The 25,609-nt window shown below is 61.5% G+C and overlaps 1 protein-coding gene across 3 annotated transcripts in view; it reads right to left on the reverse strand.

Annotated features, from left to right (window-relative positions):
* HSPG2 (heparan sulfate proteoglycan 2) overlaps nucleotides 1-25,609 on the reverse strand; it is a 96,105-nt gene that overhangs the window by 38,696 nt on the left and 31,800 nt on the right. For all 3 annotated transcript variants that reach the window (XM_069479522.1, XM_069479523.1, XM_069479521.1), the window contains exons 2-33: nucleotides 24,748-24,883; nucleotides 24,147-24,191; nucleotides 19,203-19,312; nucleotides 19,044-19,102; nucleotides 18,594-18,754; nucleotides 16,900-17,028; nucleotides 16,381-16,635; nucleotides 16,176-16,295; nucleotides 13,898-14,029; nucleotides 13,590-13,734; nucleotides 13,347-13,498; nucleotides 13,108-13,254; nucleotides 10,637-10,800; nucleotides 9,943-10,122; nucleotides 9,651-9,847; nucleotides 9,395-9,542; nucleotides 8,283-8,410; nucleotides 7,884-7,970; nucleotides 7,738-7,796; nucleotides 7,513-7,580; nucleotides 6,479-6,619; nucleotides 6,188-6,364; nucleotides 5,821-6,000; nucleotides 5,600-5,718; nucleotides 4,849-4,960; nucleotides 4,566-4,679; nucleotides 4,356-4,483; nucleotides 3,915-4,001; nucleotides 3,399-3,448; nucleotides 3,013-3,107; nucleotides 2,649-2,789; nucleotides 2,159-2,350 (exon numbers count right to left, since the gene is read on the reverse strand). In XM_069479522.1, the coding sequence (XP_069335623.1) occupies nucleotides 2,159-2,350; nucleotides 2,649-2,789; nucleotides 3,013-3,107; nucleotides 3,399-3,448; nucleotides 3,915-4,001; nucleotides 4,356-4,483; nucleotides 4,566-4,679; nucleotides 4,849-4,960; nucleotides 5,600-5,718; nucleotides 5,821-6,000; nucleotides 6,188-6,364; nucleotides 6,479-6,619; nucleotides 7,513-7,580; nucleotides 7,738-7,796; nucleotides 7,884-7,970; nucleotides 8,283-8,410; nucleotides 9,395-9,542; nucleotides 9,651-9,847; nucleotides 9,943-10,122; nucleotides 10,637-10,800; nucleotides 13,108-13,254; nucleotides 13,347-13,498; nucleotides 13,590-13,734; nucleotides 13,898-14,029; nucleotides 16,176-16,295; nucleotides 16,381-16,635; nucleotides 16,900-17,028; nucleotides 18,594-18,754; nucleotides 19,044-19,102; nucleotides 19,203-19,312; nucleotides 24,147-24,191; nucleotides 24,748-24,883 (4,158 nt within the window). The remainder of the gene's footprint in view (nucleotides 1-2,158; nucleotides 2,351-2,648; nucleotides 2,790-3,012; nucleotides 3,108-3,398; nucleotides 3,449-3,914; nucleotides 4,002-4,355; nucleotides 4,484-4,565; nucleotides 4,680-4,848; nucleotides 4,961-5,599; nucleotides 5,719-5,820; nucleotides 6,001-6,187; nucleotides 6,365-6,478; nucleotides 6,620-7,512; nucleotides 7,581-7,737; nucleotides 7,797-7,883; nucleotides 7,971-8,282; nucleotides 8,411-9,394; nucleotides 9,543-9,650; nucleotides 9,848-9,942; nucleotides 10,123-10,636; nucleotides 10,801-13,107; nucleotides 13,255-13,346; nucleotides 13,499-13,589; nucleotides 13,735-13,897; nucleotides 14,030-16,175; nucleotides 16,296-16,380; nucleotides 16,636-16,899; nucleotides 17,029-18,593; nucleotides 18,755-19,043; nucleotides 19,103-19,202; nucleotides 19,313-24,146; nucleotides 24,192-24,747; nucleotides 24,884-25,609) is intronic.

The following is a 25,609-nucleotide window of genomic DNA, read 5'->3' on the forward strand; positions in this document are numbered from 1 at the left end:
TTGTCCCTCTGTGCCATCTGTTCTGGCCCTTGTACCCACTGCCCTCTTGCTCCTCCTGAGCCAGGTGGGGGTACCCTGGGATGGGCTTAGCTGCCTACAGGCTGTGACTGCTGGGCGGAAGCCCCACAGGGGGTGCCCAGCAAGGGGGGCAGATAGCTCTGTCCTGCCAAGCCAGAGTGCTGGAGGCGGCCCCAGCAGCATCTGTGGCAGGGAGGCTGCTCCCTGGCCTGACTCCCCGTGTGTGCCCTGGCACTAGCCCAAGCCATTCATGCTCTGGACTGTTTCCCAAGGGCAACACCGAGTGGACTGGGCACCAGGCCGGGCCCGGGCTGGCATGGGGGAAGATGGGCCAGGAGGCCCAGGGCCTTGGTTCAAGGCTCCTGCTTAGACTGAGCTCTCTGGTCTCCTCCTTGGGGCCCCAGACCCAGCCTGTCCCGGCCAGGCCCTCAGTTACCTGTGAGGCCCGCTGTGCCCGGCCCTTGCCCTCTGGGGGCCCCGGGATCCTCCCAGCTGTCACAGCTGCCCGCAACTGCTCCTCTGAGAGGGATGTGCGGTTCTGATGGGATGGAGGGCACAGGCCAGCTCAGACCTCCCGGGGTCCTCTACCCATGCACTTGGTGGCCAGAAAGGCCCACACTGATTGGGAAGAACGATGCATGCTCCCCCCTCCAGACCGGCACTCGGGGTTCACTCCAGGCACTTGGGGGCATGTGCACACAGGGGTTAATGGTGGTTGCTTGGGAGGAAGCGCCAGGGGAACCCGGTGGGCCAGATACAGTCACGTGGATTAGCATCGAGTTAGTCTCCCTGCTACCTCGGTCACCATTCTGACCTTAGACGGCTGGCACCAGGCCCAGACCACACAGAGGGGGAGGTGAGGCACACACCCCTCCTGGCATCGCAGGGCTTAGGCACAGCAGTGCCCTGACCCTGGGGGGCCACGGGTCACTTCCTGGGTTCATGCAGATCCCGAGGCCACACAGCGCTCAGGGCACCCGAGAACGCACCGTGCTGTGTCACACTCACATCCTGGGCCTACCTGGTGAGCCCGGCGCAGCCGCGCAAAGTATGCCTCCCTCTGCGGGGCACAGGGAGCACCGGGAGAGGAGACAGAGACAGGTCAGAGAGCTGCAGGACAGGGCGGCGGGGAGGCCGGGACAGGAGGAACCCGAGGAGGGAGAACGGACCAGCCCTGGGAGAGCCTGGGGAATCTGGCTCTGTTCCCCTCCTAAGAGTCCTTTCGCCCTTCCAGACCCCGGCCCTCGCTGGAGCACTGGCCTCGGTCGGCAGGGACCTCCTGTTGTCCAGCAGGGGACTCTCCCTGGGGACCACCAGGTGGCCGTGGCTGCCAGAGGAACACACTTGGGCAGCCTGCCCTGGAGTCTGCCCCTAAGACCCTGCCCCAGGACCGTCACCATCACCTTCCCCCCAGACGGTGCCTGGGAGCAGCAAAGCCATGTTCACCTGTGACGAGTGCAGTATTCTAAGGGCGGCCTCTGACCTGCACTTGAATCCCAGCATTGCCACCTACGAGCTGTGGGACGTTAGGTAAGTTACCTAACCTCTCTGGCCTTGGTTTCCTCAGTTATGAACCGGGCAGGAGCAGTACCTGGCTCACAGCTTTGAGTTGTGACATGGAAAGTGCTTGGAGCCATGCCGAGCACGTAGTAAGAGCCTGTAAACGTGACCTACAGGAATTCTCACATCCAACACCAGGCTCAGAGCCAGCGACGTGAATGAGTGAGTTCTGAGGGAGCAAATGAATGACACCGAAACCGTGTTTCATGCGTCCTTGTGTTTCGAGGGCCTCGCTCCGGACCTGTTTGTTGAATAACTGCATCAAAGCTAATAATCATTAACAGTTGAACACTATGTGCCAGACACGAGCTCCCATCCCCCCAGCGCCCTGGAGTTGAGGTTCATGACAAGGTGTCCAACTGGCAAGCCGCAGCGCTGGGATTTACACCAACATCTATCGGACCCCAAAGGCCACACGCTTGCCCACAACGTGGCCGCAACACGGCAGACGCCTGCTTGCTGGCAGAAACCACTCAGAGGTGACTTCGTGTGTGAGTCACCACTGACCCCGGTGCACAGCAGGGGCCTGGCTCAGGGCTGGCGCTTGGGGAGGGTCTGCAGCCCCCGCAGCACATCACACCTTGTCTCCCTGGTACATCTCCGGCAGCTGCCAGTAGAAGGACTCGTGGCCAAGCTGGGCGAAGTTGCCAAAAGACAGCTGGGCACCCTCGGGCACAGGTTCCACGGCGAAGCCTCCGGTCAGGCGGCTGTTCCGCTGCGGGTTCACCAGGGCAAAGCCTTGGAAGTCCCCAGGGGCGAAGTGGGTGGAGATCTGACAGTGGAAGGAGGACAGGGTGTCAGGCTGGCACTGGGGCAGGTAACTTGGTGGGGGACGGCATGGGAGGTCACCAGGGTGGTGATGGGGGCTTGCTGAGATCAGTGCTAGGGGAGAGTCAGAGGGGACACGGGGAGGGTACTGGGACAGGGTGAAGGCGGCCGGGCTCAGTGTTGAGATGGGCAGTCATGGGGGCAGCGGGGACGCCACTGGGGCCAGGCTCGTGACTTGCCCCATGAGGAGCCAGGAGTGCCAGGCCCACCCGCCCCAGTGCCGGGGCCACACAGGCTCTCACCAGGTGGCGGGTGTAGGAGGAGCTGGCGCACTGCTGGGTGACACCCATGCAGAAGCAGGGCAGACAGCCGTCGGGGTTGCTGGCGCTCAGGTGGAAGTGGTGGGGCCGGCAGTGGCTGCAGGTGAGGCCTTCCGCCTGGGCCTGGGGTGGGTGGACGGCAGGTGTAGGCAGGTCCTCGAGTGGGGCTCCTGCACCCCCAGCAGCCTGAGGCCAGCCTTCCCATCCGCTTCCGGCAGTTCTGGGCAGTCCCTGCCCCTCCCCGCCCGTGCCCAGGCCCCAGCTCCCATCAGACGCTGCCCGATTTCCCTCCGGGCCTGGGTGGCAGGCAGGGCGGGCCTCTCAGAGGGCAGGGGTTGGGACTGACCTTGCACTGGCACTGCCCGGCGGCATCACACTGGCTACTGACGCTGCCCTGGGGGTCGCAGCCACAGCCTATGGGCTCTGGCGTCTGGCCGTCTCCTGCGGTGGAGGAAAGCCACGGCTGGAGCCCCAGACCCACCAAGCACCCCCTTTCCCAGCACTCTCTGAGCACCCAGCTCACCACCGAGGGGAGCATTTATTTCTGACGTGGGCACTCTACGTTCTCACGGCAGCACTCGGAGGTGGTGGGGCTGTTCCTATCCCCATTTTACAGACAGAGATGCTGAGGCTCAGGAAGGTGCAGCCAAAGGGGAACAAAGGCCATCCCAGCTCCTTCTCTAGGAGAGACTGGGCAGCCGACCCCAATGATCCTCCCCCAACCCTACTCACTTCGGCATGGCTGGCCCTGGCTGGGGTTGCCATGGTAACCTGGGGCACACCTGCAGAGAGAGAAAGGCCCTGATGAACCTCCGATGAAGGAGCAGAATCCCAGGACTGTGTTGAGGACTGTGTTGGGGCCCTTGTTGGACTCAAGGGCCTCGTGTGCTGGAGGAAACCGCAGCCTGACTCGCCCGTTTGACAGCCAGGGGGACAGTGGGGGGAGAGCAGGGACGTGCCCTGGGCCACACAGCCAGTCAGTTAGCGCAATCGGGCCTTGAGCCAGGACCTTCGGCAAGAATGAGGGGTTTTGCAGGAAGACTCTGGCCTGGCTGGGGCAGGGGGTGCCGGGGGCTGGAGGGAACCACGGGCCAGCATGTCTGAGGGTCTCGCGTGCCAGGCCAGAGGCTGAGGCTCCCAAGCATTACACTGGGCCCCCGAGTGAGAGCGGTCGGGAGGGCGAGGCCTGGCCCGAGGACCCCAGGGGCAGGCCCTCCACCACCCCCACCCTCCTGCCACCCACCTTACCTCTCACAGTGCCGCCCGCTGTGGCCCGGGGAGCACGCGTCGCAGGTGGGGTGGCCGTCTGTGTCCAGAAAGCAAGTGTGGGCGGCCCTGAGAGTGTGGGGGGCAAACTTCCCGTCAGAAAGGCAGCGGCTCTTTCTTTCCCCCCAGCCCTCCTTCAGGTCCAGGGAGAAGGGAGGGGAAGGGGGCACGTGAACTAATGTGTCCCGAGTGCCAGCTGTGTGCCAGGCACTGAGCTAAGGACCTCAATTTTCACACTAGGGGCCCAGGTGGGTAGCATATCCCCATTTCACAGATGAGGAAGTCGAGGCCCTAAAAGTGACACACTGAGGCAGGGTAAGGCCAGGATTGAACCACTGCCTGGCGGAAGGGCCCGGGAAGAAAGGTGCCCCAGGAGAGGGTGGTGGATGTTTCAGGGAAGGTCAGGTGCAGGCAGGGACGCACTGGCCAGCAGCCGGGGCTCCATAGCACGGGCACAGTTGGCAGTCCTGCGGTGTCCCCCGCTGGGCGTCCCCGTAGTATCCCGGCTGGCACTGCTCGCACCGAGGGCCCTCCGTGTGGTGCTGGCAGCTCTGGAGGGGCAGAGCGTGGGTTGAGACTGGGCCCCGGGGGGCCGCAGACCCCTGGGGTGGGAGGAAGGGGGCCACCACTCACCTGGCAGGCGCCGGTTTCAGGCTCGCACACCTCCGAGTGGCCGTGGCAGCTACAGCGCTCACAGGTGCCCAGGTAGAGGCCGCTGGGCATGCGTGTGTAGCCTGTGTCACAGTCCTGGGGGCAGGAAGATGGCAGTGGGAGGGGCTTCCTGGACAGGGCCGGATCTGGGCGGGAGCACCGGGTGGCCAGGGCTGGGGGGGGTCTGGTGGGGAGAGCTAACGGAGGGGGCCCCGGGAGCACCTTGGAGGGAGCTGGCTGGACAGGGGGCGGGCCCAGGGCTCACCTGGCAGGAGGGGCCACGGTACCCGAGTGGGCAGGTGCACTGCTCCACTTCCAGCGCAGGGTCTTGGCCGGTGTCCTCAGGCACCGCCACGTCCATGCTGATGGCAGAGACCCTGGGCGTGACAGCGCCCACTATGAGCGAGCGCTTACTCTGGGCCAGGCAGGCCTGGAGGCCCACCTGGGGGGGTCTCCCTGGTCCCTCTGACAGCCCTGTCGTGATGCTGCTGGGGCCCCCATTGCTGTGAGGGGTGTGGCGAGTGGCTTATACCTGCGATTTTCTCCAAACGATTACACTTCCGCACCCAGAGGGGTTCTACCACCCCGCTCCCTGCGGTGGCCAGGGGCTGGCGGAAACAGGCCACAAAAGCCCATTTGCCTCAAAGCAAGATGACTGTGCAGGGCCACCTACTCTCCAGAGGTCCCCGTGGGATGAGGCTGAGCCTCGACTTGACCCGAGACCACATCCTTGCTTGGCCCCTTCGCGGCCCTGAGCCCCTCCCTCGCCTACAGGTTCTCCTGCCAATCATGTGTGCCCCAGGCCCCGTCTCAGGCTTCGCTTCTAGGGAACCTCGGACAGGCCTGTGAGGGAGGCATTGGTACAATGGCCATTTTACAGAAGGGGAAAACGAGGCACAAAAAGGCCACACAGCCTGTAAGCGGCAGAGCTGGCAGTCTGGCTGCCGCGCATTGCACTGCTTAGACTGGAGCCCCCGCTCGAGCCCACCCCCACCGCCCTGCCCCCGCCCAGCCACCTGCTCTCCGCGGGGCGCTGGGTGTAGGACGCGCGGATCAGGAGGGTGTCGATGCCCGCCAGCGCCATCAGCAGGTGCTCCCGCGTGGCTGGCTGCCCATCGGGCCGCTGCCATGCTTGCTGCCAAGGAAAGGACACAGGTGCTCAAACACCCGAGCGAGAGAAGCAAGGGCTTGCCCCCGCCCTGCCCCCGGGACGGGCTCCTGGGACAGCGCTGCTCACCTCCCGGAAGGGCACAGTGAAGGTGCTGGGCTGGCCGGGGTCGGGCTCCTGGGAGCTGTGATGCTCCAGGACGATGCCGTTGCCCTGCAGCACCACCACCGGCTGCCCGCGCAGGGCCGTGGAGCCAGGCTGGGGCCGCTGGGTCACTGTGAAGCGCAACTCTCCTCCATAGGAGGTGACCTGGGACCCGGGGTGGACAGACGCTCAGCAGAGGCCCACAGTCGGGCCCTGTTGCTGCTGCGGCCACCTTCTCCACGCACAGCATCTCATCATTCTCCCAAGGTACCACGACACTCCTGCTCCCGGGCCTTTGCCTGTGCCGTTCCTGCTGCCCGGAGTTCCCTTTCCCTTCCCACCCCCTGCCCACCTTGTCCCCCCGGAAGCGTGAAGGGAGGCTCCAGAAGTAGGGTCCAGAGAGGAGGTTGTGGAAGGAGGAGAAAACCAGTTCCCCGGGCGTCAGTGAGTGGATGCCCTCGTTGGTGGTGTAGGTGCCCGCGGCGTTGGTCAGGCTGAAGTGAGCAGGCGTCTCGGAGGCCCCAAGCACCTGGGAGGGGGGGAAAGGGCTGGGATGGGGGCCACGGCCTGGGGCTGGTGCTAGGTTCATCTGGCCCTGGGCTCAGCAGTCCTGCCCGCCTGCCTGCCCGCCTTGCCTGGGTACCTGGGCGCGGCTCCAGGAAGAACTGGTGCACTGGCGACTGACGCCCATGCAGAAGCACTTGAGGCAGCCGTCGGGGTTTCGGTCACTCAGGTGGAAAGAGCCATCGGCACACTCGTTGCACAAGCGCCCCACCACGTTGTTCTGCAGGCACAGAGCTGGGAGCTGCAGGATAGCCCACGGGAGGGGCTGCCTGGAGCTTCCAGCTAAATCTGCCCACAGTCTAGATGGGGACCCAAGGCCCAAGGGAGCCACTGAAAGAGCACATGTATGAGGCATCACTACCCTCTGAATGATAATTCCCAGTCAATGGGGGCCTATGCAACCATTTTGCCCTTTTCTCTTTGGCTGCCAGGGAGCTCACAAATAAATTTAGATTTGAAGTATAGCTACTTGATGAAAATAATTACTGCTACTAAATTATGGAGTGTTTCATGCACTGTGCTAGTTGCTATTCGACTATAACCTCATTTAACTTGCCTAAGTACCTTGAGAGGAAGGTGATATCTCCATCCCTCACATGAGGAAACTGAGGCGCAGGGATGAGAAATGAATTGCACAAGGTCATTCAACTTGCTCATCCACTCTGGGATTTAAGATCAGGAGTACCTGACTCCAAAATCTGTCTAGTTCTTTTTTCCACGGACACTTGATTCTCCCGTTCTTAGTGCAAATGATTTGCCTTCTCCGAGCCTTCATTTCCTCACCCACACACTGGGGATGCCAATACCTGCAGCCTGTGTCCACGTGGGAACTGACAAAGTGTGGTCAAAGCGAAGGCACAATGCAGACACAAAGGCTGCACAGAGTGACCGGGACTGGAACTCGGGTCACCTGGCTCCCTAAGGCACGCTCCCTCCCAGTGCCGGGCCAGCTCTCACGGTGTGGAAGACCAGCCAGCCAGGCCCACCAACCTCTGGCTAGGACAGCGGCCACCGGCCAAGGAGCTACGGAGAGAAGATGAAGCCTCCTCCCTCCCTCTCCCCGCTGTGGTGCCAGAGCCCAAGCACCCGGGGCGGTGGGGACGCCATGCGTACCTTGCAGCGGCAGGCCTCCCCGGAGGTCCCCACGCTGCCCCGCTCGTCACAGCGCACAATCTCCTGGTCTGGGGCACAAAGTGGGTGTTGGCCAGGCAGGTGGGAAAGGGACAGACAGAGGGACAGAGGGAGTGGCTCCCCCAGGATCACAGGTTGGGGCAGGGAGGGAGGGGGCCTGGCGGGCAGCCCAGGGAGGTGCCGGGGGAGGGCAGCCGCGATACTCACTGGTGGGCCTGCACTTTCCGCCCGGCTGGATGGGGTTGCCCTCGTATCCGGGGGCACAGCTGGGGGAGACAGGGGGCTGTCAGTGGCACTTCCGTGGTCCCACCCGGTATAGCCCGCTTCCCGCAGCCCCTGAGGTTCTCCCTCACCTCTCACAGCGGCGACCTGTGTAGCCTGGGTCACATGCGTCACACGTGGCTTGGCCATCCGTGTCCAGGAAGCAAGTATTCGAAAATCTGTGGGTATCGAGGGCGCGGGGCAGGGCTGGGGTCAAGCTGTACACTCCCACCCTAGGCAGTGACTCCTGTCCACGCCGTCTCCCTGCCCACCTGTTCCTGACCTGCAGCCTCATGGCAGCTGTAGGAAGGCAGACGGGCCCATTACACAGAAAAGGAAGCCGAGATCAAGGAGCATGAGACCACTCGGTGACCAGGTCGGCATTTGAATCCAGGTCTCCCGCCTTTCTGCCCAGGTAGAGTATCCCCCAGCCTGGGGCACTGCCCGCACCTCCCACCGCCAAATCTGCCCCACCCCGAGCTGCGTCTGACCTTCGGGAAGGATCAATGTATGGGCAAGGGCAGGGCCGGCAGGCAGTGGCCGTGGCCTTTGTGGCGTCCCCAAAGAAGCCGGCCTTGCACTTGTTGCACTGTGGTCCCTCCGTGTTGTGCTGGCAATTCTAGGGGGGAGAAGGAGGGAGTGTCTCAGGGTCTACTGAGCAGAACTGGGCTGGACGGCCTCTGGGGTGGGCCTTTGAGACTGCCTGGCCCAGCCCCCCGCTGCATGCTGGAATTCCCCCACAGTTTTGCAGATAGGGGAGCAGCAGCTGTGTCTTCTTACAGATGACGGGGAGCTCATCACCTCACATGGCAGCCTGTCCCAGAAATGGTTCCAAAGGCCTGCTTTTATATTGACCTAAACCCACTACCCTCTTGCAATCTGCACCCACCAGCCAGTTCTGCCCTCCGAGGTCCCATTTCTTCCACCTGACACCTTTTCAGGGATTTGGACATAATAGTTCTTCCCTGCTTAAACTTTCTCTTCTGTTAGCTCCACAATTCCAGCTCTCTCCACTACTCCTAAGAAATAGGTATGGGCCGGGCACAGTGGCTCACGCTGTAATCCTAGCACTTTGGGAAGCTGAGGCAGGAGGATCACCTGAGGCCAGGAGTTTGAGACCAGCCTGGGCAACACAGTGAGACCCTATCTCTACAAAAAATAAAAATAAAAATAATTTAGCCCGGTGTTATGGCATGTGCTTATAGTCCTACCTACTTGGGAAGCTGAGCCACGAGGATTGTTTGAACTCAGGAGTTTGGGATTGCTGTGAACTATGATCATGTCACTGCACTCTAGACCAGGCAACAGAGCAAGACACTATCTCAAAAAAAAACTTTAAAAAAGCAGGAAGGTATGATATCCAGGCTCCTTCCTCCCAAGGACCATACATCCTCACACGGTCCTCTCCAGGATTAGTCTGATGAAGGTGGAAGAGAGTAAGGCCATCACCTTCCTTGTCTGGACACTATACCTCTGTTAATGCATCCAGGGGTCATGACAGCTTGCCTACCAGTCATTCTGGAGGCTTGTGCTAAGTTTATGGGTACAAAGAAGCCTGTCCCTGCTCCCATGTAGTATCCAAGGGCCAGCTGGCACAACTCACCAGGCAGTGGCCATACACAGGGTCACAGGAGCTGGCGTGGCCATTGCAATTGCAGCCAGAGCAGGTGCCCAGGTAGGGCCCACCAGGCACCCGGGTGAACTGGGCATCGCAGCTCTCGCAGGACAAGCCAGAATAGCCAATGGGGCATCTGTGGGGACAGGACCAAGAGAGTGGCTGCAGGGACTGTGAGGCCCTGCTGTTTCTCCTCTGTCCTTGCCAGGGCCTCCGTGGTCCCCAGCCCTGCCGGGTCAGGCACCTGCACTCCTCCACGCTGTGGGCACGGCCGTGGCTGGTGGCATGGGTGACGGTGGTGTCCATGGTGATGTCGCTCAGCCCCACGCTGGCCATCTTGGTGTTGTACACGGTCTGGATGAGCACAGCCTCCAGGCTCTGCAGCACCTGCAGCAGCTCTGCTCGCTGCACTGGCCGGCCCGACTCATGGACCCAGTGCTCCTGGGGGTGGGCGAAGGTGGGGAGGGTCACACATCAGCGTCCACCCAGCCCACTACCCCCTTCTCCCCAGCCCTGAAGGCTCAGGCGCCACCCACCTCAGAGAACTGGACCTGGCGCTGGTTCAGAGTGCCGGGTTGGGTGGGCACGTGGCCTCGGGAGAGTAGGCGATATCCGGCACCCACGAGGACCACGTCCGGCCGCTGTACCGGCTCCAGCATTCCACGTGCCAGCTCATAGCGCACCTTGTAGCGCAGGGAGCCGCCATAGGAGTCCACCTGGCCAAGACAGGGGCATCAGGGCAGGCAGCCATGGGCACACTCAATGCCCACTGGGCCAGCACGAACAGCTGTGTCCACGCCTCCATTCTGCTGACCCGATGCTCCCTGTGTGCCTGTCACTGAGCTGGGCACAGGGAAGCCAAGATGGGTGAGACCTGGGCTCTGCCTCTGGGGTGCTCAGCCCATGGCAGGGGAGTATGGTAATGCTGCGCAAAAGGTGCCCAGGGAGGCCAGCACGGGGGCACCGAACCCAGCCCAGGTGTGGGGAGTAGTCAGGGAGGGCTTCCAGGAGGAGGGGATGCTGCTTTTTTCCCAAGCCAAGAGAGGCGGGGAGAGGTCCTGCCCTGAATGAATGAGCGGCTGCCACAGCGGGAGGCATGACAACTTCCCCCCGGACCGAGGTCAGTCCTGCTGCCCACCAGCTTCAGGGGCAGCAGAGCCCACCCGGGCCCTGAGCACGGAAGGCGGGCTCGGCCCTTTCTCCACCCAGGGTGGCAGCTTGGCCCCTCACCTTGTTGCCCAGGAACTGCTCGGGCAGAGCCCAGAAAGAGTCGTGGACGAGGAAGCGGCGGGACAGGTCGACCAGCTGGAACTCCTGCAGGGCGGTGTCGATCTGCAGCTGGGTGGAGGACAGGGGTGGCATGCCCGGCTGCGCAGGCATCGTCACGTTCACGCCTGCGGGTGGCAAAGGCAGGGCTGAGGGCCGCAGCACGTGCCTGCCTGAGACACCCACCTTGAGGGGCGGCAACCCAGGAAGATAGGAAAGTTCTGGGGGAAATTTGATTGAGAGAAGACTTTGGTCTCTCTCCCAAAGTTAAGAGAAAGCAAAGTTTGTTTTCTCCTCCCCAGATTTTTTGTTTTCCTGCGAAGTTTTGCAGCAGCATCTCCCAAAGCATGCCCTGGGGAAAGCTGATGTTCTGCAAGGATGGCGGGGAACCATCTGGAAACCACAGGGCTGAAGAAAGGGGATTCTCTGCAGCAGGACTTCTCAGAGCCTCTTGCTTGCTGAGAGACCCACGGGTGGTCAGGGTTGGGACAGCCCTTGTGGGGGCAGCAGAGAGCTACACAGGGCCAGAGAGCAGGCGCCCTAGTCCTGGCCTCCCCCGCACTCCAGATGAGCAGGAAAACCCTCAGTTTTCCTATCTGTAAAGTGGTGTTAGAGGTGGCCAGCCACATAGATGATTTGCGTATTATGAAGATGAAATGAACAAATGGATATAAAATTGTTAGCTCTTATTGTGGCTGGCAGGTCATCTACTCCAACCCTCTTCCATACACACACACACACACAGACACGCACACGTGCACACCACACACGCGCACACATACATGCACGCACACACAGGAATTCCCTTGACAGCATCTTCCCAGATCCCGGGGGCAGAACCATCCAAGAGAACTTCCTGTGACGATGGCAGTGTCCTGTCCCTGTACTCTCTCATACGGTAGCGACTGACACAAGCAGCTACTACTGAGCACTCGAAATGTGGCTGAGGAATGAACTACTTTATTTAAATTTAAAGAGCCACGCATAGCTAGTGACTGCCACCTTGGACGGCGCGGCTCCAACAGATGGGGAGCTCACTGCCTCCAAAGGCTTCCCTCCCAGCTCCGGCCAGGCCGACCCTTAGCGAGTTCTTCCTTCCCTGGGTCCGGGTCTGTCTGCCAACAGCTTCTCCGCCTGAGCCTGAATGTGACTCCCTGCAGCCCGAAGTCCCGCCCCGAGTCCAGGCTCCACCACCTTCTTTCCCCCCCCTCCTTCTGGGGATGTCTTTAGACCTCCTTCCTCCGGGTCACCATCCGCTCACAGGCCACCTGCCCGCCCTGGACTCCCCCCCTCGCTGACTGTGCACATTCCAATCAGACGGCCCAGGGTTCCAGCTCTGCCTCTAACAGCCGTGTGACCCCAGGGAGCCCCACAGCCTCTCAGAGCCTCGGGAATCTCATCTTGAAACTGGAAAAACAGCCCTGATTTGCAAGAATTACTGACCATTCGACAATTGTCATGTCAAGCCACACTGCCAGCTGCAAGCTCACCAAATGGTGACCATGACCATAAACACACTGCGGGACAACTTTGGGAGATAAATAAGTTTTGCACAAGTCCCTCTGGGGCTCCTTAACCAAGGAAGGGGCTTAACAGGCAACATCTGTCGAGGGCTTGCTGCAGAAGGAGCCGATGCCGCGGCATGCTCGTGATCCTCTGCGAAGAGGAAAGGCAGCTGAGTGGGACCAGGGCTGCCTGATGTCAGAGCTGGGACTTGAACCCAGGGCCGTGTGATGTCTGGGCGACACTCTCAGCCGCCTGCCATTCTGCCTCAGAGCCAGAGAGAACTGAGTGGAACCGCCGGCCTTTGTACTGGGGAAAACGGGCCCAGAGAGGCCAAGAGAATTTCCCAAGATCACACAGGCAGTAAGAGGTGCAGCTGGAGGTCAGCCGCGGGCTGGGAAGCTACCAAAGCCTGGGCTCTTATACTCTGAGGACACGTCTTATACTCTGGGGACACTGGCACCTCTGTCTGACAATGAAGATGATGGGGACAATGACATCAGCCAATACTGGGTGCTGACCATGGACCGAGCACTATTCCGAGCGGCTTACTACCTCAGTCCGTTAAGTCCTCACAAAAACCCGGGAGGTATTTCCTCCCCATTTTACAGATGAGAAAACTGAGACAGACACAAGATGGCGACTTGACCACACAGGCAGTGAGTGTCGGGGTCAGGACTTGAGCCAGGAATCTGGCTCCAGAGCCCATCCTTTCACACCTGAAGCAGGTAGATATCAAGCGTGGATTTGGCTTTTTCTAAAAATGTTGGTTTTCCTCTGAAATGCTTTTCTTACGGGGCTCAGTGTTTCTTCAGCGACCCCGCGTTCCTCCCCATAAGCTGGCCGCGCTGGCCGCGCTGGCCGCGCTGTCCGCAGCTGCCCTCCCTGCCCAGCTCCCGCCTCCTGCCGTGCCCGCCCACCCGCCAACACACCTTTGAAGTCATCGGGCCGGTCAAAGCGCAAGTGGATCTGGTCGCGGAAGCGGCGGCTGCTCTGGCACACGGTGGTGACACCGAAGCAGAAGCAGGGCAGGCAGGAGGCGCTGTGCTCCAGGTAGAAGTGCCCGTCGGGGCAGGGGCCTGCCGGGCGGCACGGGAGGGGCTGCAATTGGTCACCGGCCGGCAGCCCTGACCACCGCCCCGCCGGGTGTCCCCCTGCCCTCCGGCCGTACCTCGCTGCGGGATGAGCTCCAGGACGCCGTCGGGAATGCCGAACACCATGCCGCGGGCGTTCATGGCCTCACAGGTGTAGGCACCCTGGTCCGACTCCTTCACGTCGCGGATGGTCAGTGTGCCACGGCCACCCTCACTGGTCATTGTCACCCTGGTGGGCCCCAAGACAGTGCTGAGGTCTGGCCTGGGCCACTGCACCGGCCCCACCCACGTTCCCACCCAGCACCCGGGCGGAGGCACACCTTGGGTGGGAGGGGATGTGGCCCCAGTTCAGCCTCCAGTTGATGAGGGGGGTGGGGACACCGATGGCCACGCAGGTGAGGGTCACCGTCTGGCCCCGGGATGCCTGGATTGACTCCTGGGGAGGCGTCACCACCTGGGGGGGCACTGGGGAGACCAGGGAGGGAGTGAGGGGTCTGGGGCAGGGAGGAGGAGTGGGGGTGCGCAGAGGAGCCAGTGGGAGCAGCGCAGCCGCTAAGGCTGTGGAGAGAAGCTCCCAGAACCCAGCCCAGGGCCAGGGCCCACAGCCCGCCCTCCGTGCCCTGCTCACTGCAGCCAAACTCGTCGCTGCGGTCGGGACAGTCGCTCTCCTCGTCACAGTGGAAGCTGGCCGGGATGCACGTGTTGGTGGAGACACATCGGAACTGTGTGGGCCCGCACACTTCCTCGGGGCGCTTGGCAGCTGGGGTACAAAGCCAGGCAGCATGGGCGCTGGCGCTCTGTCCCCAGGGAGGGCCACTCCCAACAGCCCACCCTGTCCACCTGCCCCCGTGTCCCCAGGGCCATTCTCATGTCACCCACGTAACCCACAGCTGCCTGCACAGGTCTTGCCACTGCTGCACAACACCGTCCACAACGCAACACCCAGCACAACAGTCACCAGGCTCTGACAAGCAGCGCGTCACCTCGCGCCACCCTACCCCTCACTCTACCCGCATTCCCCTGAGTGGAATTATGCCTGGCACATCACTGTCACAACCACAGTGTCACCCAGCCACCCTCAGAGTCAAAGAAGTGCCATCTCACACACTTGGACAAGACCCCGTCAGAGGCACAGTCGAAAGGGCTGGAATCTCGACACAGCGGTAACGCCCTGCACAGCTCTCTCTACCGGAAAGGCCCGACAACGGGCCAGCCACAGCCCGGGCCCCGGCGGGGCTCCCTGATCTCCGTATCCCACTGACCAGGGTTGTGCCTGACCCTTGGCTTGGCCAGAGGCCTGCAGTTGGCCTGGCACCAGCCACGGGCCCCTGCTAGGCATCTAGCATTCGAGACCAAAGTTCCTCCTCCAGGAGACTGAGCTTGAGAGGGGCACACAGACAGGGACGGAGAGGGCACAGCGGTGTAGGAGCGGAAGCCACACAGCCACCGAGCAGAGCGGAGAGGTGGGCAGGAGGCAGCAGGCTACTGGCATAGCTCAGGGTGTTGCTCCCAACACTCGCGAGACCCCCGAGGCTGTTCAGCTTTCCCGTTGGCTGGTTCTCTGCTCTGTCAGGGACTCGCCTCGACTCCTCCCCAGCAGAGGCCTGTAGGAAGGGCTTTCAACTACAGCCCTCAGTTGCTTTCTCTCTCCCAGGGGCAAGTTTAGAGCCACAGACTGGTGGCCTCAAACTCCGCCAGCCTGTGGCACGGTGCTGCCTCTCTCCGGCCGTGCTGTGGAGCAGGGAAGGCGAAGGCAGGCAAGGAGGGAAGGCGGGCAGCTCACAGCAGGACCGTCGACACGCACCCAGGCACACGAGCCAGGATCAGGGGAAAGGGTCTGAAGATTATCTTCAATCTCAGACTAACAGGCCCCGGGACAGGATACACAGGATGTGACCTGATGTGGTCTCTGACTCTCCAGCCTCCCCACCTGGTTAACTGCCACGGGGTCCACAATGTCCACAACCTTGACTGGTGGGTGGATACCATGGGGTGGGCGGGCAGTGGAGAGATGGGCGGGTGGCTGGCTGGCTGGCTGGGTGGATAGACAGAGCGGGAAAGATAGACAATGGATGGACGGAGGGATGGTGGAGTGGGGGGAGCTGGCTGGGAAGAGGGTGCTGGACACGTGGGTGGACAGACAGATGAAGAGCTGAGAAGACAATGGACGGATGGATGGATGGATGGATGGTGGATGGATGACTGAGTGGACTGGCAGACGCATAAAGAGCTGGGCAGATGGAGGAACAAGGAACTCAGAACCAGCTTTAGATGAAAAGCCTCTGGGCTCACACAGGTAAGGCCTTGACTCACACATGCATCAAGGGCCCGTCATTAAGGGACCCCAGCATACCGAACCCTCTTAGCCATTCATCTGAGCCACACACAAGTAACGAAGAGAAGCTTCATGGAAACAAAAGTGAAGAAAAGAAATAAAGAGACGTCAGCCACAGGCTGCCTAGCCACACTGCTTGCTGCGCAGGCCAGCTCGGAGCCAAGAGTCCCCACTGCTCTGGTCAGAGAGAGATGAGCCTTGAAGTGTGTCTCCAAGGGCTTCCCCACTCAGCCAAGGAGAGCAAAGCGCCTGCCAGACAGGGGGCGGGGCAAGGCGGGGGCGGGGTGGAGGGGCGGGGCAAGGGCAGAGGTGGGCGGAGTGGAAGGGGCGGGGCAAGGGCAGAGGTGGGCGGGGTGGAGGGGCGGGGCAAGGGCAGAGAGGTGGGCGGGGTGAAGGGGCGGAGGAAGGAGTGGCGTGGCAGGGTCGGGCAAGGGCGGATGGAGGTAGGAGCAGAGGGGAGGGGTGGGCCAGGGGTGGGGCAAGGCAGAGTCAGGCCAGGGCAGGAGGGGGCAGGGCAGGAGCGGAGGGGAGGGCCAGGGCAGGGACGCTAGAGGGACCCTCTGATACTTACGGCAGTTGGCCTCATCCGTGCGGTCCTCACAGTCAAAGTCACCATCACAGCGCCACAGCTTGAGGGCACAGTGCCCGTTTCCACAGGGGAACTCGTTGGGTTCACAGGGCGGGGTGGGGCCTGCGTGGACCATGCAAGGGTCAGCAGCGCCCTCCGAGGCCAGCTCCCCCATCCCCGCACCCACCTGCACCCCACCAGTGCGCACCGCAGTCCAGCTCGTCACTGCCGTCCTTGCAGTCCTCTTGCCCATCACAGAGGTAGTCTTTGGGGATGCACTGCCCGCTGCGGCATGTGGCCTCCTGGGGCCCACAGGGCAGGGGCCTGCTTAGATCAGGGAGCAGAGGCTGGGGAGCAGGGGTGTCTGGCGGCCGTCGCATGGTGGTTGCTTCTGGCCAAGGTGGTAAAGGTGTTGTCTCCACTAGGACGGGCGGCATAGGGGTGAGCTCTTGGACTGGCTCCTCTGTGGACAGAGCCCGCTTGGTGTTTGGCAGGAGTGGGTGGCTCCTCACCCCTCGCCCGCCACACTCCCCAGGCCCTCCCTGCACCCCCAAGACCATTCTCTGCCACACCCAGTACCCCTGACTCTGTCATCACTCTTCCCCTGTCCCTGCCCTCTGCTTGCACCAAACCCTCACAGTCCCAGATAGACTCCGAGATCCAGGCATAGGACCCAGGCCCTCCCCTGGCGCCCACAGGCCACCTGTGCTCCCGGACAGCTCCTCACCGCAGTTGAGCTCATCAGACATGTCCCTGCAGTCGGGCCGCCGGTCACAGCGATACTCCAGGGCCACACACTCATTGTAGCTGTGGCAGGCAAACTCGGCCTCGGTGCAGACCCTTGGGAACTGGGGCACTGGGGGGGGATTTGGGGGGAGTCAGAGGTGGCAGGTGGGAGGTGCTGGAAGCTGTGATGGACAGCACAGGTGCCACAAGGCCAGAGTGGGCTTTGTGCCCCGCGTCAGGCCACTTGGTTTCTGGCAGACACAGTGAGGGCAAAGAACACGTGGTGGGCACACATCCACCGCACACGTGGGACACAGGACATGTGGCAGTGGCCTCCCCCTTCCCTCACACAGACCCCACGCACAGCTGACATGCCACACACGTGCAACCACAACACACATGCAGGCCACAGCCGGGCCCAGCGAGGACGGCAGAGGGGGAAGGGCGGCCTGCAGGCTGGGGCCACCTTTCCTTCGCCCTCCATCCAGGAGCTTCCCTAGGGCCCAGCTGGGCCCCGGCCTGGCAAACACTCTCACCTGGTGTCACTGCGACCGCCACAGCGGCCAGGGGGGGCGGGGGGGTCTGTGCTGGAAAGGAAGGTGTGGTCAGCAGCCGCCCCACCTGGGAGCTGGGCCTTAGGGCTGTGGGGTGAGCGAGGCCCAGCCCAGCATCCCTAGTCGGGAGGACTCATTGAAAAGTGGGAGGAGAGGGCTGGACCCCCAGCAATCTTTAGGCCTGGGCCTGGGGATGCTGAAAGAGCAAACTTGATCTTTGGGTGCATTAATTGAGGTTTTATGTGCAGAACAAGGGAGATGATGTTTCTCTATTTTTTCCTGATTGGGCCACAGCATGGTGGGGATGGAGTTTGTTCCATTCTGGGTTCCAATGGGTGAGGTCCTCCCAGAGAGAGGGAGCTGAGATGGAGGCAGGGCTGAGCAGCACAGCCTGTGAGGCATGAACTAGGCCTGTTTGGCCTGGAGACAAAAAGACTCAGGGGGGTCAAAGACAGGAGATGAGGGGTGCTGCGAAAGGAAACCTGGGCCCACCCAGAACAAAAAGCTGACAGCTTTGTGACTTTGGGCCAGTTTCCTTTTCTCTCTGAGCCTCAGTTTCTCAACTGTTTCTCATCTCATCTCATCTCATCTCATCACAGCTTCTGGCAAGACTGGTACAGACACAGGGTTTGGTTTAAATTCTGGCTTTTCCACTGTCTGCCTGTCTGAATTTGGGCAAATTCAGATTTTCCCTTCTGGGGCTCAGTTCTCTCGTCTTTAATATAGGAGGAATAATATCTGCTTCATAGGAATTGTGTGCATAGGAGGCCAGATATGAGGGCTTTAGCCGAGTGCCTGGCCCGCAGTCCGTGGTCAGTAAACAATCCGTGGTTACTATTCAATGCCAAAGTGTGTTGGACCTGAAAGTGCTATATGAAGAAATGAATTACTGCCTGTTGTCAACGTACAGAGGTCTATCCAGAGCGAGCAGAAACTCGGTCTAATGGGTATGTGCCAGAGGAAAACAGTCTGCTCTACCCAAGCCAAGACTGCATAAAGATTGATGGGGCAATCTCCTGAGGTAGTGAGCTCCCTGTTTGTAGTGGTATGTAAGCCCAAGCCATGGTGGAGACACTGACAGGAGACCCACATGAACCTGAGAAACTGGAGGAGGTGACCCCACGTCCCAGGATAGGCTCACCTGTGCCCAGGCGTCGGAACTGGAATCCCTGGGGAGAGGTGATGTAGGAGCCAATGGAGCCGCTGGAGATGACCTTGTGTAGCACGTCCTGGATCTGAGCCCCGTCCGCATTCCATTCCGAGCCCACATCCAGCTCCACAAAGACCCAGCCGTCCAGCTCCCTAGGGATGGGGTGGGCAGGGGGCAGGTGGGAAAGATGCCTGTGCTCTCGGCTCCTCCACTAGGCCCCTGCCCTGGCGCTCAGGCCCTGTTTCCGGACAGCCTGTACCCAAAGCAGGGCGATTTAAGGTCCACACTGTCGCCCTGGCAATTCCCAAATTTCCACCCATAGCGACTCATCCCATCGGGCCTTTTCCTGCCTCGCCTCTCCGTGCCGGGCTTCCTTCCCATCCTCATCAGCCCCGTCTCATTGCCCCAGTCCCTCACCAGCCCCAGGGGGACCCTTCTCACTTGATGAACACCACACTGACAACCTGGTCTCCGGGAATTTTCAGGTACTCCGACTCCAGCTGGGGAGGGACACAGCACCATCAGCCCCCAGATACCTTCACCCCAAGCCCAGTCCTGCCCTGACACACCAGGGGGCTTCCCAAACCCCCTTCACCTCACCGTGTCTACCACAGCCTCGGACACCTCTCGGAACTCCCTGGAGCCCGCATCCTCCAGCCGGGGGCTGTACTCGATGGAGCGAGTGAAATTTACCAGGGCCCGGAAGTAAACTGTGGAAAAGGGAGGGGGTGTCATTGTGAGGGGCTGAGCCTGGCATGCGGTGGCCTCAGGCAGCTGGGCCAATGGGTGGAAATGGGGGCATGGTCGCGGTAGGCCTCTCGCACGGGCAGACACCTGTGTGCCCACAGCTATGCCCTGCACTGACTGCCCAGGGGCCAAAGCCAAGGCCCAACCTGCCTGAAGGGCCTCACCTAACAGGAAAAATGGCCTCATCCCAAAACCAAGTGATGGTGCAGAAGAGGAGACCCCCCAGCCACTCAGAGGAAGGCAGGACACCAAGGGGTGGCTTCCAGAGGGGGCTGGCCTGGCACAGGGATTACCTGCATGTGAGCGGGACATGCTTCTCCTGCCTTCCCTGGCCAGTTCCTAATCACCTCCTCCACGAAGACTTCCTGGACTGCCCTGGCTGGGCTAGAGACGGCTCTGATGGGCGCCCACTCCTCTGCGCACCCCCGCAGAGCACCTTCCACCCCACATTGCAGATTCTGCCGGGCCACACATCACAGTAACATTCATGAGTTCTGGAGCCAGCCACACCTCAGGCACTGACCTCACCTCTCTGAGTCTCTGTTTCCTCTTCGGTAAAATAGGCATAGGGATTGCACTTAATGCCACACTGGATCGCTACAAAGAGCACGTGATAAGGTGCTCACAGGCACCAGGTGCTCCGATGCAGCGCCTGGCACAGTGCAAGTCTGAGAGTCGGAAGCTGCTGTCATCCTCTCTCTGCCACCAGACTACAAGCCTGATGAGGGGGAACCCGAGACCTCATTCACCCCTGTGTCCCCAGTGCTTGCCTACTGTCTGGCACGCAGTGGGTGCCTCATAAGTGGTGGCCGAATGAATTCGTATCAGACTGATGTAAGCATTCATACACAACTATTGTTTCTTTCTTTCTTTCTTTCCTGAGACAAGAGTCTCTCTCTGTTGCCTGGGCTAGAGTGCCGTGGCATCAGCCTAGCTCACAGCAACCTCAAACTTCTGGGCTCAAGCAATCCTCCTGCCTCAGCCTCCCAAGTAGCTGGGACCACAGGCGCTTGCCACCATGCCCGGCTAATATTTTTCTATTTTTAGTTGCCTGGCTAATTTTTTCTATTTTTTGCAGAGATGGATTCTCGCTCTTGCTCAGGCTGGTCTCGAACTCCTGACCTCAAGCAATCCTCTTGCCTTGGCCTTCCAGAGTGCTAGGATTACAAGTGTGAGCCACTGTGCCTGGTCACAACTACTGTTTCTTAAGAACCTACTATATACAAGACATTTTATACAAGACATTGAATTTCATAATGTTCATGAGTTCATATGTTACAAATACGAATTAATATGAGTAGCAAATGAGTCACACATACAGGCTGAGCATCCCTAATAAGAAAATCTGGAATCCAGGGTGCAGGTGGCAGACAGGGAGGGACACTGGCTGTGCTGACCGCCAGACCCGTCCTCCTTCCTCTTTACCTGTCCGCCAGGCCCACAGGTGCATGGGCCCTCTCCCTCTGTCTGGAGCAGAGGAAGCCCTGGCGCTGCCTGCTCTGAACCAGAGGGACTGGGCTGGGCTGGGCCCCTGGGTGCTGGGCCCCGTGGGCTGGAGTGTGGGGGCCGTGAGCCCGGCCACAGAGGCCCCTTGTGAGCTGGCACAGAGGCCCATTGACTGTCCCCCCACCCTGGCCCCTGGCCTCAGCCCCATGGCCCAGCGCGGGCCAAGAGGCCGGGCCTCTGCCCAGGAATGTGCCCGCTCCCGGGGAAGGGGGCCGGAGCGCCACAAAGCCCCTTTCTCCTAGGGCCTGGGAAGGGCGCGGGCCTTCCAGCCTGACACCACCCTCTTCCTCCTCCAGGGGCAGGTCAGGGCCAGCACCCTCGTCTCCCACTGTGTGGCTGGTGCCTGAGGGTTGGGGCAGGAGGTGAGGCTGCCGCCCAGGGTTGGGGGATGCTATCTAGGGCCTGCACTGGCCAGCCCTCTGCCTCCTTCTGACCCTATGTGGACGGCGCACTTGGAGCCAGAGGCTGGAGGGGAGGGAGCCCTGGAGCTGCCCTGCACCCAAGGTGGGGGTAGGGGATGCACACCTGGCCACCCCTATCCCCGAAGCAGGCTACCCCACCAACTCCAGATGCCCATCCCTGCCCAGAAAAACTCCCCCCACACACCCGGGCCCCCAAACCAGCTGTGAGTCCCTCTGGAATGCTTGGGTAGGTCCAGATCAGCCTGTCCTGAGGTGGACAAAGCTGCCTCCAGACCTGGGGCCTCGTTCCCTGAGCGGTTGCAGCACCCACCCCTGCTCCACCAGCACCCTGTGGGGAAGGTCACCAGGGCCCAGCCTGCTGGGTTTAGGTCCGTGAGCCCAGATGGGGCCGGGCTGTATCCTGGGCAGGGGCAGGGGCGGTGGCTGGCCTGGCCCCTCACTCTGCAGGGAGGTACCTCTGAGCCTCCCGCGTGACTGCAGCAAAGTGCAGGCTGGGGAAGAAGAGCACAGGGAGCAAGGAGAGGAAAGGAGGAGCCGGGAGAGAGGACGGGGAGGAGACGGGGGGGGGGGGGGGGGGGGGGGAAGAAGAACAGTGCTCCTGCCTGGCCGGGGCCTGGGTCACTTACTGAGAGGCGACTCCTCGGCAGGCTCCGAGACCACCATGCTAGCCAGGCGAGGGCGGCCCAGGGGCGGCCCCGAGCCTGCAGAGTGGAGACAGAGACAGAGGCGAGAAGGGCCAGAGACAGCAAGGAGAAGGAGAGAACCAAAGAGAGGGGCAGAGACATCAGGGAGAGAGAGACAGAGACAGAAAGGAAATGACAAAGGGGGGGTGGGGAAGAGAGATTGAGAGAGAAAAGTTGAGGGGAGAGAAGGAAAGACAGGGAGATGGAGGCAGAGATGGCGAGAGAGGGAGAAGGACGGAGGGAGACGGGGGAGGCACAGAGACATAGAGTGGAAGAGAGACAGCCGAAGCGGGGGGCGGGGGGGGTGGAGAGAGCAGACAGGTGTCAGAGCAGGACACACAGGAGCAGGGAAGACAGAAAGAGACAGGGCAGAAGATGGACAGAAATTGGGAGAGGGGAGGTGAGAAGGGGCCAGGGACGCGGGGGCAGAGCCGGGGCTGTCAGGGAGGGGCGCTGCCCCACAGGCAGGGCTGGGAAGAGCCGGGGAGCCACAGCCATGCCTGAGAGGAAGGGAGGGGGAAGAGCCGTCTCTGCATCTCAGGGGCTGGATTCCAGGGTCTGGAGTTGGGCCAGGGCCCAGGAGCGGGGCACGGCCCAGGCATGGCCCATGCTTACCAGTGCCGGGAGGGCGCAGCCCTTGGGCACGACCGACTCGGGCACCGATGACCCCGGGTGTCAGGGAGACACACCTGCTGCCTCCTGGGCTGCGATTCAGCCCGGCTGCCTGGACCTGCCCCAAGGGCACCAGGTCGGTGCCAGGGTTTGGGCCTGAAGGGTCTGAGGCCCCCCCCTTCCCACTCCCAGGGAAAGGCAGCAGCCCTGGTCTTGGGCCCTCCCCAGCTGCTGTCCCTGTCCCCAACCCTTTTCCCCCCGTGACCTCTCCTGCCCTCACAGATGCTTCTCAGGGAGGGCGGGGGGCTGGCAAGGACTACTCAGAGCGGGTAGAGCTGCCGCAGTGGGCAGCCCCACGGGAGCGGCTGTAGATGTTTCTGAATGGACAGGGTGGACCACACTGGGGCCTCAGTGACAGGCCCGGCTTGGCAAGAGGCAGCTCCCAGGGACACATTAGCATAGGCCATTCTGGGACATGGCGTGTGCACATGGGACTCACCTAACACCTCCACCCCCGGCCCCACCCAGCTCCTGGACATCGAGCCACACTGCAGAGACCTACACGTGGAAAAGCTTCAGGCAGAGCCCAAGTCCAGGTGTTGGAAGGTCACAGTCGGGACAGGTCACCCAGGGACCCTCCTGTCTGCACTGGCCCAGTTAGGATGCCACCCTCTGGCATTGGGATGCCCCTGATATACCAGCTAAAGGAAAGTGACCCTAGCCCTGAAGAGGCCCAGGCCAGACTTGCCCTGGGCTTGCTGGCTTGGACAGCATTGGACACCGTGGGGCTGCCCAGTGGCCAGTCCGAGCTGAGCACCTGTTCCATCCCTGCCCCTGATCACAGAGTGTCCCGGGTGCTGGCTCCCAGAGAGGACAGCGGGAACCAGCAGGGGCTGCTGGGCCTTGCCACAGGGTAGTTCCCTCTCTACCCCGAGTCCCAGGGTGGGAGGACGCAGGGACTCCAAGCCCCCGCACCAGTGCTGGGCCAGTCTGGGTACCGGCAGGTGGGCGGCTCATGGAGGCTGACTCCTTTCTCTCTGAAAAGCCCAACCCTCCCTCCCCAAGCCAGGAGTCCTTGGCTTCCCAGCAAGTGACTCGCCTGAAGGCAGGGTCCTCGCCCAAGTCTAGAGTGAGGCTCATTCTGTCCCTGCCTGAATGCCCTACTCACACAGCCCCTCTGCTCTGCTCAGCTCTGCCTGGCGTCCCCAGCTCTGCACCCCAAAGGAGGGCTCTGGGGGAGCACTGACAGCTGAGCCGCCCTGAGAAGGGAGCATTTTGCTCTGAATGCTGAGCGGCTGGCTGGCTTTCTGTCCCCATCGGGACTGGGCTTTTCCTGCCCACTGCCCTGAGCCTTGTGCTTGTGGCACAGGCAAGCACAGGACCTGGCCATCCCCAGCCATGCGAGGACCCGCCAACCAGCTCACACAGCTCACTCAGCAGGTAAGAGACCACCCCTGCTCCTCCCTGCAGTGCACAGAAGGGCAGGCCCAAGAAGCCCTGGAGGCCCCCAGCCCAGGAGACGGGGCCTCCCCAGGGGTGGGATGGGGACCTGCAGGACGCTCTCAGCAACTTACCCATCTGGAAGTCCCCACTGCCCAGGTCCCCGCTGCCCAGGCCATCTATAAGCAAAAAAGAGACATATTCAGCAACAACCATGTTGCCTGAGCACCTCCTGGGTGTCGGGCACTGTTCTGGGACTTTCAGGGAAAGGGATATGAAAACATGGACGGTCACCGTCTCCCCGATGCCTAGGGAGGGCTGGCCTGTAAGAGTCAGTGTGCAAACCCCCATCACAGAGGGTGCGGACCGAGGCCCTGGACTCCAGGGACTCTGTGATCTGTCGGATGGCTGGGGCGACAGGGTCAGGTCCAGGTGAGGACGAGGAAGAGGTGGGGTAGAGGGTGGGCAACGGTCCTGAACTGCGCGTTGCCAACCACCTTCCCAGTCGGTCCTGACCGTCCCAGGCTGCAGAGAGGAGCAGTGACCAGCCCAGGGTCACACAGGTTGTAAGTGGAAGATGCTGGGGTCACCAGGACCAAGGCTCGGGACACATGCAGCCCATCCCTTGAGGTGCCACCTTGGGCAAACTTCATGAGGCCTCTTCAGGGACCAGTGGGAAGAACCATGGTCTCACCCCTCCCCCCTACGCTCCCAGCCACGGTGACCTGGGCTCACCTCCAGAGGCGTCGTCAGCCAGCAAGTCCTCGTCATCAGAAAGATAGGAGTAGCTCCAGCCAACCCGGCCTGCTGTGACGGGCTCCGTGTCCTCAGGCAGAGACAAGCCATCGTACGCCCTCAGCCCGTGGGTCGCCTGTGGGGATGACAGAGCCGACTGAGTCACACTCTCCAGCTCCCCAGGGCCCTTCCCTTCATGTCAAGGGGGACCCAGAGTCCCCCCCCAAAGTCTAATCAAGAGAGCCAAGCTGGGGCTGAACCACTGTTTTTAACTCAGTTTCCCCAAGTCCCATGAGCCCCTGCAGGCCTCAGAGCCCAACCCTGCAAATTCTGAATGAATCCTCAAATAAAACAAGCAATAAAATTAAAATTACGTTGGTAAGTAATGACTCCTTTTCCTTTGAAGAAAGCAAGGGACACCCAGGACATGAGTGACTGGACTGGGGGACACAGGCAGGTAAAGGAGTGACCTGGGCCAGCAAAGATGGGGGACACGGGCAGGTGGAAGGGTGGCTGGGGTCCGCGTGTCTGGGAACACGGCAGAAATTGAGGGTGAGCTGATAAAAGCTGTTGCCTCCCACGGCCCCTCCTCCTGCCTCAGTCTGGCCTCGTGTCCCCCGGCTGCAGGGAACACCCTCCGCTGCGGTGGGGAGTTACTCTGGCACTTGTGGCCACACTGTCAGGCCTGTCCCCGTGCTCAGCAGTGGGGGCTGGAGGCCAGCAGCTGGGCTGAATGCAGACAGGCATGGTGTCAACTCCACGTGACTCTGGGCTGACGCTGAGCCTGGCCCGGCACAAGCTCCTGGGGCCCTGCGTGGTACGGACAGGGTGGCCCGAGTGGCCAGCCCCCTGCTTCTCAGGT

This window comes from Eulemur rufifrons, chromosome 8 (assembly GCF_041146395.1).
Source record: "Eulemur rufifrons isolate Redbay chromosome 8, OSU_ERuf_1, whole genome shotgun sequence".
Classification (NCBI taxonomy): domain Eukaryota; kingdom Metazoa; phylum Chordata; class Mammalia; order Primates; family Lemuridae; genus Eulemur; species Eulemur rufifrons.